At 36.9% G+C, this 16,281-nt stretch overlaps 2 protein-coding genes across 2 annotated transcripts; one reads left to right on the top strand and one right to left on the bottom strand.

Moving 5' to 3' along the window:
• Positions 1-1,653: 1,653 nt before the first annotated feature.
• ids (iduronate 2-sulfatase) lies at positions 1,654-13,582 on the bottom strand. Its single transcript, XM_058798695.1, has 8 exons — positions 13,245-13,582; positions 12,103-12,280; positions 11,798-11,886; positions 8,644-8,844; positions 8,400-8,570; positions 8,077-8,203; positions 6,826-6,999; positions 1,654-3,593 (listed from the first exon to the last, which is right to left on the bottom strand). The coding sequence occupies exons 1-8, from the start codon at positions 13,473-13,475 to the stop codon at positions 3,067-3,069; spliced, it is 1,698 nt and encodes a 565-aa protein (XP_058654678.1). The 5' UTR covers positions 13,476-13,582; the 3' UTR covers positions 1,654-3,066.
• A 589-nt stretch (positions 13,583-14,171) lies between these two features.
• On the top strand, positions 14,172-16,018 carry lygl1 (lysozyme g-like 1). The gene is made up of 5 exons (XM_058798050.1): positions 14,172-14,271; positions 14,409-14,492; positions 14,578-14,774; positions 15,365-15,503; positions 15,775-16,018. Exons 1-5 carry the CDS (start codon positions 14,268-14,270, stop codon positions 15,906-15,908), a joined length of 558 nt encoding a protein of 185 aa, XP_058654033.1. The 5' UTR covers positions 14,172-14,267; the 3' UTR covers positions 15,909-16,018.
• The last annotated feature ends 263 nt before the right edge of the window (positions 16,019-16,281 follow it).

The raw sequence follows: 16,281 nt of genomic DNA, 5'->3' as shown, positions 1-16,281 counted from the left end.
TCAGACTCAATGCTCACGCAGGTAAATTGCAGACACGCAAAAAGAAAGAGCGCATTTAACAATGGAAGGTGACAAGCATTACACTGAGTTGATTTATCCATGTTGTAATATGCCGCTGATCAGCTTTTTAGATGGATGTTGAGGCTTTTAGGGTCGGGTAGAATCTACAATCTCTGACCCAGTTCGTTTGCAGACTTCTATGGCTGCAAAACGTTGTGTTTTTCACCAACTGGCAACCCAGGGTGTCAAAATACCATTGGTTAAATTGGCAGTGGGTGGAATCAAACAGATCAAAACAAAAACAGACATTCCGACACAGAACGCACATTTCAAAGTGAAATAACTGTCTGTAGCATTGTTTTGTGGAGAAACAAGTATGAGAACTAGCTGCAAGCATATTATTGTATTTACATGCTTTAGTTCAGACAAAAAAAACATATTTACATATAGCACGAAAATCCAGACGCTGTCCACGCTGTCCATGTATTCTGCAATTCACCGGTATCATGTCGACAGATGTAACAGGTAATGAAAATCACACTGTTATGACAGTTTGATTATAAAGTATATATGACACTTTATAGTGTTCTTTGCGGTCCTCAAATCTGATTGGCTGAGAGGAGTGCGATATATTTTCGTGTTAAGAGAACTCCAAGTTTTAAGAGGTTTTTTTAGGCAAGAATTTGACTTGTTTAGACTTCAAATATGCAGTTTGTTAAAGATTATGGGCCCTATTTTAATGATCTAAGCGCATGGAGCAGATGCACTTTGGGCGTGTCCGAATCCACTTTTGGTAGTTTAACAATGAAAAAACGGTGCATAGCCCAAAATGGTTGTACCTATTCTCTTAATGAGTCATGAGTGTGTTTTGGGCGTAACGTGCAATAAACCAACCAGAGTGTCATCTCCCATTAAGAGATTTAATGGGAGCTATTTACATGACGGTATTTGCAAGAGCAAATACTAAACGTGTCTCCAGAGAGCAAATGGATCTGCTCACAATAATAATCTTTTGCATTGTGATCCTTTCATTTTTAATATTTGGCATGTTTTGTGATGCTGCACGTCCCTCTGTGTAATAAGCTGAGTGGTAATTAGTTACATTGATTGTTCTGCCATAATACTGTGAGCTTTTAATACAGTAGCTTTCAATGAAGCAACTCAACGTTCCTTCGTTACTAGTTCTAAAGTGACGTCTTCAAATTAGTAACGGAGACATGGGCTCAGCTGTTAAACTGAGAATGAATCCGTGGCAGAAGGAAGTATTTCTGCACAAAAGAGGGCTTTTAAAGACACTCCATTGTTGTTTCTTATGTATTTATGTGCCGTCGAACTGTTGTATAAATGCAATATCACACTTGTAGCCATGCAATATGGCTGTATATCGGCACACTGTGATTACCTACGGCCGAATCACAGCCGTTCCAATATACAGCCATATCTCACGGCTACTCGGGTGCTCATATAGACAATATGGATCTGGCCGTACAAGACTACAGTTTCAATGAATCCCTTTTCTTTGATATAACATTACAGAATGGCTCTTTCGGCATTAATTTGAACATTGTATACACATTTATTTCATGAAACATTCCGAGTCCTTCACAGAAAAATCTGTCTACAGGATTTCACAGACAAGTCAGTCAGTAAAAGTCTTGTTTTTTTACATTTTATTGCAAACTGTATGTTCACAATAAAAAGTGATTAATACATGGAAATTCTTACACATAGCCCCTTTAAGAGTCACATTTCTTGATTTTTTTAATTAGGTAAAGACTTTGCAAGCAACACAATCAGCTGGTAGACAAAAGCAAAGCTACTTTAGTGTAAGCAATTAAAATATCAGCTTCAATCAGCCTGTAGATCCTTCTCGGACTGCCCTGACCTTGCTTTTAGTCGACAAGAGAAAAAAAAAGAGACAGCAGTGGAATTTTCCGGACCAGCTGGCAATGAAGCCTGTCTGCTGAAGCTGAATATATTGGCGGTCCCAAAGGATCCCCTCACTATAACACTCCTGCTGCACTCTTATAAGAACACACTTGAAAAGGGACACACACACACAGACACACAAATGATGCGCTTGCTTTGTTTTGTTGTTTTTCCTTTTGAGAGAAAGCGAGAAAATATATTTATGTTGCCACATAAATATTGAATATATTCCTTCAAAAATAATTCATACTCTGCAGGAGTAAACAATGTGGCATCCAACGCGAAAGAGTGCGGCGAATCCAAAATAAACCTGAAAAGAGAAAGCAGGTAGGAGTGTTTAAAATGCAGACTCGTGGCATGAAATGAGTCTGGGGAGCAAACGCGGCCTGACGTCACAGCGCGCGAGCAGCAGAAGATGCCACAGCAGCCGCTTCCCCTTTTTTAACGTTGGCTAAAACATTCATCAGTGTTAAACTATTCTCTGAGGTGTATCCGGGCAACATCATTTGCAAGTTTTCACATTTAAGCATCTAATTACCTTGGCAACGGTGCAGTGGGAGCGCATGACTTGAAATTCTATATTTAAGTTGATTTTCATCACGATGCCTGGGAAAACAAGAGCTTAGCGCTGGCAGAGTCTCCGTCGGCCTCCAAGACAAAATACAATTACGACTTAGTGACCTGATAAATTGCTAAAGCAGAATGTTGTCTGAGCAGAGCTTTCTGTTTCTTGGAGACTCAAATTAAACTCGTTTCTCACTTAAGTTGACGTTACGTCATTTCCATGCATCACGTTCTGATGGGAATAAGGAAATTAAGTCAATTGACTCATATTTTTTTTTATAATACTACTTCAAATATACTCAATAAGAGTGCTACAGTATGTGAAAACATCCCTTTTTATTCTTTTAAAGAAAAGTGCTTTAGAGCATTATGAGGTACATGATTCATTATTAGAGAATGCAAGATTATTAGGATTTTGATTATGACAATTGTGAGGTAGTTATAATAACAATATGTCAGAATGCCAAAAAAAGTCCTAAAATAGGCTTTAAGCAAAACTTTTTAAGTCTTCCTGTCAGTTTTTGATGAAGTATGACAAGACATGTAATTTTGAATTTGTAACATGTTCATGAATCACAGAATCCCTTTTGATTTCAACCCGCTGCTGAGATACATCATATGATGCTTTAAACTCTCTGTCCACGACGGCAGCATGCCGAGCTTACGCAATACTGTAGCGTGGAACAATTCATCAAACATGTTATTGTCCTCTCCCGGATCTTCAGCCAAGAGGTACATTTCTCCCGCATGGATGTCCGTCATGTTAGGCTGACAGCGGACGGGGTCAAAGCCCACCCATAAGGTGTAGCGGTAGTCAATGGAGCGAATGGAGTAGCCCATGATGCGGATGTCGGCGAGGTCGGGCAGGTCTGAGTTCTCCTGGATGGAGTCGGAGGGTCGAGGGTACTGGCTGTATGAGTAGGCTTCTCTGTTGAGCTTTTTCTTTGGCTCACGGATAAGATTTGCCCGGCTTGAGCCTTCGGTGCAGAGCTCGATCTTGAAGGATGAGGACGGGCAGTGGTGCAGAGGAAGCAACCCAGCCAGGTTCGACAGCGTGGGGAAGATGTCCACCAGCTCCACCACTCTCTCAACTCCTCGACCTGAATGATGGAAAACTGAGATATAGAAGCATTCGAGAACCAATAATGCATCTAAAGCTGCAATGTTTAGCATTGTGTGTGTGTGTGTATATATATATATATATATATACACACACACTGCATTGCACTTGGTGTAACCAGAACTTTTGCTTGGCTGGCTATATTTTTTTCCTTTCTTTTTTTCTTCAAAAACGTGCTATTCTATTGTGCATAGCAGTGACCACCCACATTGCAGCCTTTTTTTTTAAATTTATACATATATATATATATATATATATATATATATATATACACATACATATACAGTGGGGCAAAAAGTATTTAGTCAGCCACCAATTGTGCAAGTTCTCCCACTTAAAAAGATGAGAGAGGCCTGTAATTTTCATCATAGGTATAGCTCAACTATGAGAGACAAAATGAGAAAAAAAATCCAGAAAATCACATTGTAGGATTTTTAAAGAATTTATTTGCAAATTATGGTGGAAAATATGTATTTGGTCAATAACAAAATTTCATCTCGATACTTTGTTATATACCCTTTGTTGGCAATGACAGAGGTCAAACGTTTTCTGTAAGTCTTCACACACTGTTGCTGGTATTTTGGCCCATTCCTCCATGCAGATCTCCACTAGAGCAGTAATGTTTTGGGGCTGTCACTGGGCAACACGGACTCCAAAGATTTTCGATGGGGTTGAGATCTGGAGACTGGCTAGGCCACTCCAGGACCTTGAAATGCTTCTTATGAAGCCACTCGTTTCCCGGGCGGTGAGTTTGGGATCATTGTCATGCTGAAAGACCCAGCCACGTTTCATCTTCAATGCCCTTGCTGATGGAAGGAGGTTTTCACTCAAAATCTCACGATACATGGCCCCATTCATTCTTTCGTTTACACGGATCAGTCGTCCTGATCCCTTTGCAGAAAAACAGCCCCAAAGCATGATGTTTCCACCCCCATGCTTCACAGTAGGTATGGTGTTCTTTGGATGCAACTCTGCATTCTTTGAGTTTTTAACCAAAAAGTTCTATTTTGGTTTCATCTGACCATATGACATTCTCCCAATCCTCTTCTGGATCATCCAAATGCTCTCTAGCAAACTTCAGGCGGGCGGACATGTACTGGCTTAAGCAGGGGACACGTCTGGCACTGCAGGATTTGAGTCCCTGGCGGTGCAATGTGTTACTGATGGTAGCCTTTGTTACTTTGGTCCCAGCTCTCTGCAGGTCATTCACTAGGTCCCCCCGTGTGGTTCTGGGATTTTAGCTCACAGTTCTTGTGATCATTTTGACCCCACGGGGTGAGATCTTGCGTGGAGCCCCAGATCGAGGGAGATTATCAGTGGTCTTGTATGTCTTCCATTTTCTAATAATTGCTCCCACAGTTGATTTCTTCACACCAAGCTGCTTACCTATTGCAGATTCAGTCTTCCCAGCCTGGTGCAGGTCTACAATTTTGTTTCTGGTGTCCTTTGATAGCTCTTTGGTCTTGGCCATGGTGGAGTTTGGAGTTGGACTGTTTGAGGTTGTGGACAGGTGTCTTTTATACTGATAACGAGTTCAAACAGATGCCATTAATACAGGTAACGAGTGGAGGACAGAGGAGCCTCTTAAAGAAGAAGTTACAGGTCTGTGAGAGCCAGAAATCTTGCTTGTTTGTAGGTGACCAAATACTTATTTTACCCAGGAATTTACCAATTAATTCTTTAAAAATCCTACAATGTGATTTTCTGGATTTTTTTTTCCTCATTTTGTCTCTCATAGTTGAGGTATACCTATGATGAAAATTACAGGCCTCTCTCATCTTTTTAAGTGGGAGAACTTGCACAATTGGTGGCTGACTAAATACTTTTTTGCCCCACTGTATGTATCACCATAGGCATTTGAATACAACCTTCAATAAATATTTTAAAGTCAGAAATTAAATCGACCAGTTTCAAAATGAATCATAGCCTTTAAAACTTGGAAAAGAGAGTATACAAGACTATGTACCAAACTTTTACGAGGGAATGAACCATAAAGCACTGATGCAGTTAAATCTGAAACTACAATACAATATAAAACCATGCATATGAAATCAATGACTTAATTGTATAATTTTATGCTTATCATTGATATTTGTAGAGCTTTCAGATTTGTTTTTTTAAGAAGTCTCTTATGCTCATTTATTTGATAAAACATGCAATAAAACTAATATTTAAATATTACAATTTCTATGTTTTCTATTATAATATACTTTAAAATGTAATTTATTCCTGTGACGCAAAGCTGAATTTTCAGCATCATTGTTCCAGTCTTCAGTGTCACATGATCCTTCAGAAATCATTCTAATATGTTGATTTGCTGCTCAAGAAACATTTCTTACTAACTATGCTGAAAATGGTTGTGCTGCTCTTTTTTTCCCCATGATTCTTTGATAAACAATGTTCAAAAGAAGAGCAGTTATTTTTCCATGGTCTATGGTGAGAGTGACTCTTCTGATTGGTGAATCACTGTAACTTGTGCTATTAAAGCACAATTATAAAAATAAAGCTGAAATCACGGTGGTCAGATGGTATATACTTTCACAGAAGCCACATTAGATAGCCAAGGAGCTCATAGCAATTCTGTTTTGAAACTTTATACATTATTAGTGCTAAAACAAGTCTAGTGTATGGAGTAAACTAATGTTTTTATTTTAAATGGAATCCAAGTGTTGCTCTAACATACACCATAAAATACAAACAAATGATCATGAAATCCTCACCCTGAACTTAGCCACTATTCTCTTAGGTAAAAGGCCCCAGTTCTGAAATTTCCATGAAATTTACTGATACGGTTACTGAATATAGCGCAGTTCATTAGAGCAACAACAAGGAACAATACAGAGCCCACTGTGAGAGCAGTAACTCTCAGGACTTATTAGCTTCTCTATGCTGTGGCATTATCATTACAGTCATTACTCTGGCTGCTTATGCTGGGTGTTTTCTAAAGATTGCCACAAATGTGCACTTGAGAGCTGAAAGAAAGAAAACCATTTGCATGTGCTCACGGTACACTCTCAGTCAAACCTTCACATTGCACAAAAAAACACTGAAGCAAAATAACAATCAAAGCTCTAAATGGGCCGATGCTTTAGCCATTACATCTTTTCCAGAAAGTTGATATCACACGCTTGAGTGACTTCGGTCGGAGTCTCAGGATCTCGTGAAGGATCCTGCGGTCTCTGCGTGTTGACGGCTGCTCTGAGTAACATTACCTTTGCCAAACTGCTCCCGTGTGCCCTGAAACACATTGATGAAGGGGAACGTCTTCTCCCCAGGCCGAGGGAAAGGTGAGGTCACACCTGGCTTGTACACGATCAACGGCACTCGGGTGGCCACATCAAAGTTGCTGTATTTGGCCCACTCACCGTGTTCTCCTAATGACCAACCTAAGAGAGAGTAAACCGTGAGAAAACTACCCAGAATCACACCGAATAATCATTTCAGAAAGTCTTTGCTGGCAGTTTCTTTGATTTAAGGCATAATGTAAATGTGACCTAATGAAGAAACTCTGATTTGAGGTAGCAAGTACAAAGTACAAATTGAAATATTTAAAATATAAATTTTATTACCATTTAATTGTGTAATAATTGTGTTATTGATTTAATTACAAAATTGTTTTTTTTTTATTATTATTTAGTTTATACTAATTATTATGTAATTTTATAATCATTTTTTTTCCCTATTGAGCAAATAATGAGCAGCTGCTCATTTTAGTAATATGATACTGTAATTCAATAAATTAATGTAATATATGAATGTGTATATATATATATATAGTGTGTGTGTGTGTGTGTGTGTGTGTGTGTGTATGTATGTGTGTCTATATGCATGTATGCATGCATGCACGTACACACATATATACACACACAAAATTGGGACCATTTCAATACAAATTCTTCATGCATTAAAAGGGAGCATATTAACATTTTTATATATAGTATGAAATCTTAAATAATACATTATACATATATTTTGGAGAGGTTATCGGTTTTTGTTCATGTTGCCAGTGTTACATTTCTTTGAATTGCAATTTAATAAATTCAATAAACTTCTCTTCCTGTCATTTCAATTCCAGTTCAGCATTCTCTGTGATGGGGCCAAAATTCCTTATGCAATAAAAGAGAGCATATTAATTATATATATTATATATATATATTTTTTTTTTTTAAGTGTATGAGCCCCTTAATGCACTGCATGAATGTTTGCATTGTAACGAGAAAAAAAAAAACACGTGAGCTATAGCACAATCCTAACTGACAATTCAAAATGCAATTATGCTAAATGAAACAAAAAAAAGTGACAGCATCATTTCTGAGAACTTTACATGATGTGAATTCAGAATAATATGAAAACCCACAGAACACTGAAAACCTGAGCTACCATACAAACCAATGCTTCAATACTGCCACCTAATGGATGTTATATTTAATAACAGGCTGAATGGACAGAACTATTGAACAAACCGTGATCTGAGCTGAAAACCACTATAGTGTCCTTGGCAAGGCCGAAATCATCAAGGGCTTGCAGGATTTTTCCGACTTGAGCATCCACATATGATACAGAGGCCAAGTAGTGCTGTCGGATCTGCAGCTGAAAGATGAGAGGAAAACATATTTGATTTTACAAGAAATGGGATTTAAGGTCCTTTTAGGTATTGGACCAAACTCAACTACAAAAACCAAATTATAACTTCATTCAAAGGCTTCACATTATCCAGAACAAACCAAATGGAAATGGTATACTACAACAAAATCTCTAAGCATGAACATTGTATTTTTTCAGGTACTTGAAAGTCTTTAGGAATGGGGCCGTAAGGAAAGCTCAGATTTAACGCCTGAACATCTTCCCTCTTGCGGATGTCAGTCCAAGGGTTGTAGGCCACATTGGGAAGTTTCTTAGGAACATCTGGGTCTGGAGCCAGCGTCATATTCTCGATAGGATACAGCTTTAGGTAGTCCTATAAAAACACAGCATTTCCCAGATTTACTGATTTAACAGGTGTGTCTCACGCTCCATTGAGAAGCACTTACCCGTGGGATTCTGAAAGGAATATGTGGCTTATAGAAGCCAACAGCCAGGAAGAATGGATGGTGAGAGTCCTTCACAGACTTCAGGAGTCGGATAGCCTCTGCTGTGTTCTCTATGTCAGGAAGGGTTCCTAAAGGCATCTCAGACACATCCACGGCACACAGTAAATTACTGTGCAGTGTGCCATCTTTACCTTTGCAAACCTAACAGATGAACATGAGATACTGGAAATAAATATTACACTCATTTAGAAATCTACTTGTACTTTACTCATGTTATTTACGCAACGTAACTTACTTTTTCCCCCCTTTTTAAACACATTAAATGTTATTTGTTTATTTATATTTAATTTAAAATGTGGGTAATACTGTATTTCTATATTAAATATTTTACTTGGAAAATTATCCATGCTATAAATTAGTATACCATCTTACAGTATATTTATATATATATATATATATATATATATATATTTTTTTTTTTTTTTTTTTTTTTTTTTACCATTAAATTTTTACTACCTTATTTTGCAAATCAGATTTTGGAAACACAAAAAGCTCTCAAATAATTATGAGACAGATTAACCAGCAGGTGTTAGAGTTGTATAAAGTGTGAGAGATCAGACAGTACATAATGGTTTACAGATGTGGTTCTCATGGGGGCCGCAGGATGACTTAATTTTATATTATTTATATAACAATAATTAAATTATTATTAATATATTAAAACAATCTAGCTTAATTTAAAAAAAGCATGCAATCAAAATGGAAATTGAAATTTTCCACCACAAAAATATTGTTTTTAAGAACATACAGTTCTTGAAATTTGAAATGAATTATATATTAATATAAAACCTGTAAAAATAAATTAATGCAAATATTTAAATATAAAATATATAAATGAAATGTATTTATATATAAACGTAAATATTTGTTATTTAATGTTTCAATTTAGGTTCAGATGATAATGGACCAAACTCATAAATCATGACCACAATCTAAATCAGCAATATATAAATACATATAAAAAAAAAAAATTATACATATACACATGCATACATACATACGTAACTCAATATTTTACTTCAAGTATTGCAAATATTAACAAAATTACAATATGATGCTCAAAATTCAGCTTTGCCAAAACAGGAATAAACTGCATTTTTAAATATATTCAAATAGAAAACAGTTATTTTAAATTGTACAAATATTTCACAATATTACTGTTTTTTCTGTATTTTTGATCAAATAAATTCAGCCTCGGTCAGCATTAGTCGGAAATGCATAGTCGATATAAAAAACTGGATGACGAGTAATTTTTTACTGCCATATTCTGAAAAAACAGAGGTGTTAATTATCGGACCTAAAAACACCACATGTAATAACTTAGAACATTATCTAACACTTGACGGCTGCTCTGTCAATTCTTCTTCATCAGTCAGGAACCTAGGTGTGCTGTTCGATAGCAATCTTTCATTTGAAAGCCATGTTTCTAGCATCTGTAAAACTGCATTTTTTCATCTCAAAAGCATATCTAAATTGCGACCAATGCTCTCAACGTCAAATGCAGAAATGTTAATTCATGCGTTTATGACCTCAAGGTTAGATTATTGTAATGCTTTATTGGGTGGTTGTTCTGCACGCTTGATCAACAAACTACAGTTGGTCCAAAATGCAGCAGCTAGAGTCCTTACTAGAACCAGGAAGTATGACCATATTAGCCCGGTTCTGTCAACACTGCACTGGCTCCCTATCAAACATCGGATAGATTTTAAAATCTTGTTAATTACTTATAAAGCCCTGAATGGCTTAGCTCCTCAGTACTTGAGCGAGCTCTTATCACAATATAGTCCTCCACGTCCAATGCGTTCTGAAAACTCCGTTTGAAAATACCTAGAATATCAAAATCGACTGCGGGCGGCAGATCCTTTTCCTATTTAGCACCCAAACTCTGGAACAGTCTACCTAACACTGTTCGGGAGGCAGACACACTCTGTCAGTTTAAATCTAGATTAAAGACCCATCTCTTTAACCTGGCGTACACATAACACACTAATACGCTTCCATTATTCAAATCCGTTAAAGGATTGTTAGGCTGCATTAATTAGATCAACCGGAACCGGGAACACTCCCCATAACACACGATGTTACATCGTAAGTAGAATGGCATCTACGCTAATATTTGTCTGTTTCTTTCCTATTCTGTTTCTCAGTCTGTATCCGATCAGATGGTGGATCAGCACCAAGAGATGATGTCTACAGCCCTGATCGTCAGCAGAGACCAGGACACCCAGATGAGCCCCAGAGACATATCCCCAGCGAAAACCTCGATTGAATACAATAAAACTAAAAAAATAACTAAAATATAATAAAATACCTAACTACATAATACTACTATTGTTAGAAATTGTAACAAAATTAAAATAGAAATATAAACTTTTGAACTGCGGGTTTCGTCTGGTCAGAGGAGAACTGGCCCCCCGACTGAACCTGGTTTCTCCCAAGGTTTTTTTCTCCTTTCTGTCACAGAGGGAGTTTTGGTTCCTTGCCGCTGTCGCCTCTGGCTTGCTCAGTTGGGGACACTTAATTTCTAGCGATTATCGCCGATTTGATTGAACAGATAATATTTAAACTAAACTGAGCTAGACAATGACATCTCTGAATTCAATAATGAAATGCCTTTAACTGAAAATTGAAAATTGAGTGTTTAATCTTATCATTATACATTACTGACACTCTATCCTCCAATTTGATACTGTTAAGTGCTTTGACACAATCTGTATTGTTAAAAGCACTATATAAATAAAGGTGACTTAACTTGACGACATAAAAAAAAAAAAAACATACGATCTAAAACTTTTAAACGGTAGTGCATATATATTGTAGTTATACTTCTGGTAATATTATATTATATTATATAAATGGCCATTGAATATTGTGTTGGACATTGGTTTACTGGTTTAGAATTGTCTATGATGATCTGAACCTAAATTGAAGTCAAAATCCCAACCTCCAAATAAATCCCATGTATATAAAACCAAATTCGTTCATCTGATTGCTAGGACTGGTGTGGCTTTACCAAGGGACATTTAAACACAGCGCAGGTTTGAAAGCACAGACACTGAGAAGGACGTGTACACACACATCCACACAAACTGACCTTCCTCTTTTCATATTTAAAAGAGGGTGGATGATACGGCGGTACAGACCAGCTGTACGGGTAATCATCCGAGTGGTTGGAGGCAATGCCTTGAAGACGAGCACGTGAAAGAGAAACATTATTAGTTCAAACATCAAACAAGACAGTTAACACAGGAAAGGATTATAGGGCAATCAAAAGTAAATACCCAGGCCATCTTTCACATAAAACTAAAAGGGAAAAAATGAAGGCATAGCAAAGTTTTTAGGATTTTTTTTTTTTTTGCATTGTGACATGATTATGCATACATCAGGTAGACTAGTTACCAGGATGGAAGACCTTGCCAACTGATAAAGTGGTGTATCCATTAGACTTGAAGTACTGAGGAAGTGTAGTGTAGTTCCCTGCATGAACTCTCCAGTAGGAGTTAAAATCATACAGCTTTGTGGTGTCTGGTCTTCGACTTGTTAGGAAAGACACCCGACTAGGTCCACAAACAGCTTGCTTTAAAAGAACACAGCAGTGTGCACTTGTTACTTAAATGTACACTACCAATAACGCTTTATACAGTATGTATCATGCATGTTGAGTGTTGGGCTAGTTACTCAAAGAATGTAATATATTACTCATTACTAGTTACTCCTTTCAAAAGTAATAGTTACTTTACTTATTACTTTCTGGCAACAGTAATTAGTTACACTACTAGTTACATTACTTTTTCTTCATGCCCCACAGAACTGTTGTAACTGTGTATCTTCCAGATAAAATTCTTCTAGAATGTTACTAACAACATATTTCTGCCTCATCATTTGACCAAAATCCACATCGGATCGCAGTCAGAAGTTATTACAAACACTCAATAGTGATTGATAGTGACATTCAAGTAGAAGTGTTGTATTCATCTCATTAATTGTCAAGTGTAGCTTGAAATAATTTTTACGTTACCCATATGCGATTAAATTTTGTTATGTATTTTATCAAATCACATGAATTTGTAAGAAACTGTTTAATTTTCCAAAAATATTTTTAATTATACTAATATAATCTACCACATGCTGATCAGAGGGATGTAATGCCAGAGTAAAGTAAAGCCACAACTTACACAACAGATCTTTTTTCCTGACAAAATCAATATAATGCAATATTTCTATCTGCTGAATGTAAGCTTTTCCATATTCCAAGCTTGCCTGCTACACTGGGGACATCACATGCATGTGCGAGTCATGAAAATTATGAAAATAAATCTAGGAATTATTTGATTGTTAGATTTTAAATCAGTGGGGTTGAGGCATCAAAAGTAACTAAGCTGTTTTATGGAAAGTAACTGTAATATTATTACTGAAATCTTATTAGTAATTAGTTACACTACTAGTTACTGCAAAAAGTAATAATATTACAGTAACTAAATTACTAGTAACTAGTTACTGCCCAACACTGTGCATGTTTATGTTTTTAACGAGCTACATACCTGTGCATAGGCGTTATGAAACACTGTGCTCACTGATGCAAGTTGGTCGATGTTTGGTGACTTGACCACCGGATCAGAGTAGCAGCCTAAAGTTGGTCTCAAATCATCTGCAATTAAGTACAAAACGTTGACCTGTTTGCTATCTATGCCTACTGCAAAAACACCTGCTTCCAAAACGTGTAAAATCAAAAGAAACAACCACATCCGAGTATTTACAAACATTATGTTCATGCGGAATATAGTTTAAATTCAGTACTATCCCATCAGCATCTTTACTTTATGTTGTAACGTGTAAAGCTACTTCCAGTGTTTTGCTTCCTGGTTTTCATAGACTGGCTGTGATTAGGTGGGTTTGACCTTAAAGACACAGTACACTTTTTATCTTGTCTGTCTACTGTGCGTAGCGCTGCTGACAGTGCGAACCGAAGGAAAAGAAAATAAATAAATAAATAAAAAGAAAAAAACTCTTTTGACTTGGACCCAGTGAAAAACCAGCCGGTTCTTATTAGTGAATCAACTCACACGGTGTATAGTTCGATTCCCGAACGAATCACTCTTATGAATCGATTCTTTTCACTGAACCGAGTACCGAACAAACGACAATTTTTATGAGCAGTAGCCTACTTTCCATGATCATAAGCACTTATCAGTCATGTGCAGCGGTTACTGAATTAATGTGACTCACTCACTGAGCTACTGTAACTCAAATGCTTGACCGTTGTCTATTATATGACATTTCAAGACATTTAAATGTAGTAAAATTGCAGTAGCCTACATGCAATTTCAATGCAGCCTAGATGCAAGCTTCAGTCTGGCTTGGGTGTGATGTGCTAATATGACTAAAGCACAGAATTTCCCTAATTTCTCAACATCTAGTTATGACAACATTGAACATGACGATTTTGTCCCTCCTTAAGGAAGAAAAGAGAAAGAGAAACCAGTTCCACTGCAATCACAACTTCACACATTCAGCGGGCTGAAGTCACAACTTGAGTACAGTGTTCTGTTTTGGTTTGAGTCATCATGGGTAAGATTATCCTGAGCTAAATAATACCTTATTTAATAGGATACTGTGATAGTATAGAATTACAATCATGTTTTTAAATAAATGATTTACAGACTTTTTTAAAGGCTTTCAGACGATACTTACCTTGTATTTTCTAGCATGCATTTATGGAGACATCATGAAAATAGACACCACCGGTGCATCAGAGGCGACAGCAAAACAGGACAAATTAACCGAAAAGGGTAGGCCTATATGACTGTTTAACTGGTGTGTCCAGTAATTTAAGTTACATGCATTGCGATTTATATCAATAATTTGCATTCAAAGGTGTCGAGGCTTCCAAAAAACTGGCTGAGCATGATCTGGCCCGAATGGCGCAGTATAAGAGTAAGATCATGAAAGTTGGTACAGCAAAGCAGATGGACCCGGCTGTGATTGCTGCCATCATATCCAGAGAGTCCAGAGCCGGAGCCGCTCTAAAGGATGGATGGGGCGACCATGGCAATGGCTTTGGCCTCATGCAGGTTAGTCAGAAGAACTGATTTACTCTATTTGAAAAGACAATGCAACAATTAATATGAGGTGCATAAGACACATACAAAATGATAGGCTGTTTAGTCTAAATCTGGACTTTAAATAGACACACTAATCATAGATGATCCATGCAAAGCATTTTTGTCACTGAGAAAACATTAAATGTATACATTGTTTTGCATAGCTAACCTAAACATTATAATGAGCATTCTTTGGTCTTTTTGCAAACAGGGACAGTCAATGGCACAGAATGTTACACATGAGATAGTTGGGAGGGATCAAGAAATTACACAAGCCAGTTTCAAACCGATAAACCACATGAATGCAACATGTCAAAGCATGTTCTCTGCAAGCCATGACTCCATATAATGTGCAAATCTGAAGACTTGTTTGTGTCACATTAAAAGAAGATGCCGTTCTTTTTTCATTTCATTGTGCAAACTGGATTTTTCCCTTTTCGCTTCCCTTTTCAAAGCACAAGTTCCCCTGCAGCACTTCCTTTAACTAGCTGTAGGTTAATCCAACTTAATAAGCTGTTTAATATTAAATTGTTCTCTTCATTGCTTATGTTTCTTTTCAGGTTGACAAACGCTACCACAAGCTGGTAGGTACATGGGACAGTGAGGAACATCTCACACAAGGGACTGAGATACTCACTGGCTTTATTAAGGACATCAGAGCAAAGTTTCCCCAGTGGACAAAAGAGCAATGCTTTAAAGGTAAAGTTGGGATACTCTCAGAGACCACAAATTAACTCTGATTAAGACCTGGATTAACTCACAGAATTAACGGAGAAGTGCATGAGGCCTTGTTTTTCAGTTTTTATGATTTTGACTGATTTACTGAATTTGGTTGTAAATGATTAAAGATTAGAAGATTTCACAAAACTTTTAGAAATAATAATATATCTTTTCAAAGCATAAAAGTAAATGCAGTACTGTAAATATTACGTGAGTACATATCTCAGGTGTAGTATAATATCTGTTTCAGGGGGAATATCAGCCTACAACGCAGGAGTGAAGAACGTCCGTACGTACGAGCGCATGGACATCGGCACCACCGGCGGTGATTACTCCAATGATGTTGTTGCCAGAGCCCAGTGGTTCAAAAGCAAGGGTTACTAAAGAAAAACAGTCATAATTCTCCCTTTTTTTTTTTCATTCTGACCATTGTTCACATTTCTGTATTTTGTTTTGTATTTGTCTGGATGAAATAAAACTAATTTATTCAATCACACCATGTGGCTTTCATGTAACACATACAGTATATTTAATGAATAGTCTTTCGATATTCATATTACAATTATTTAAAGCACAAACAAATCAGATTTGGATGGTCTCATATCTTACCTAATATAAGCGCAAGGACAACTTCCTGTTACTAGCCGGCACTATCATTTTATGCCTTAATTGCTTATAATTCACAAACCATACAGACTAGAATTGAGTCATCAAATTCAGTCTAATTATATATTGTGTATTCTTTTATATTTTTATA

This window comes from Onychostoma macrolepis, chromosome 14, assembly GCF_012432095.1.
Source record: "Onychostoma macrolepis isolate SWU-2019 chromosome 14, ASM1243209v1, whole genome shotgun sequence".
In the NCBI taxonomy this organism is placed as follows: domain Eukaryota; kingdom Metazoa; phylum Chordata; class Actinopteri; order Cypriniformes; family Cyprinidae; genus Onychostoma; species Onychostoma macrolepis.
This window is presented reverse-complemented; position numbering and strand designations above follow the sequence as displayed.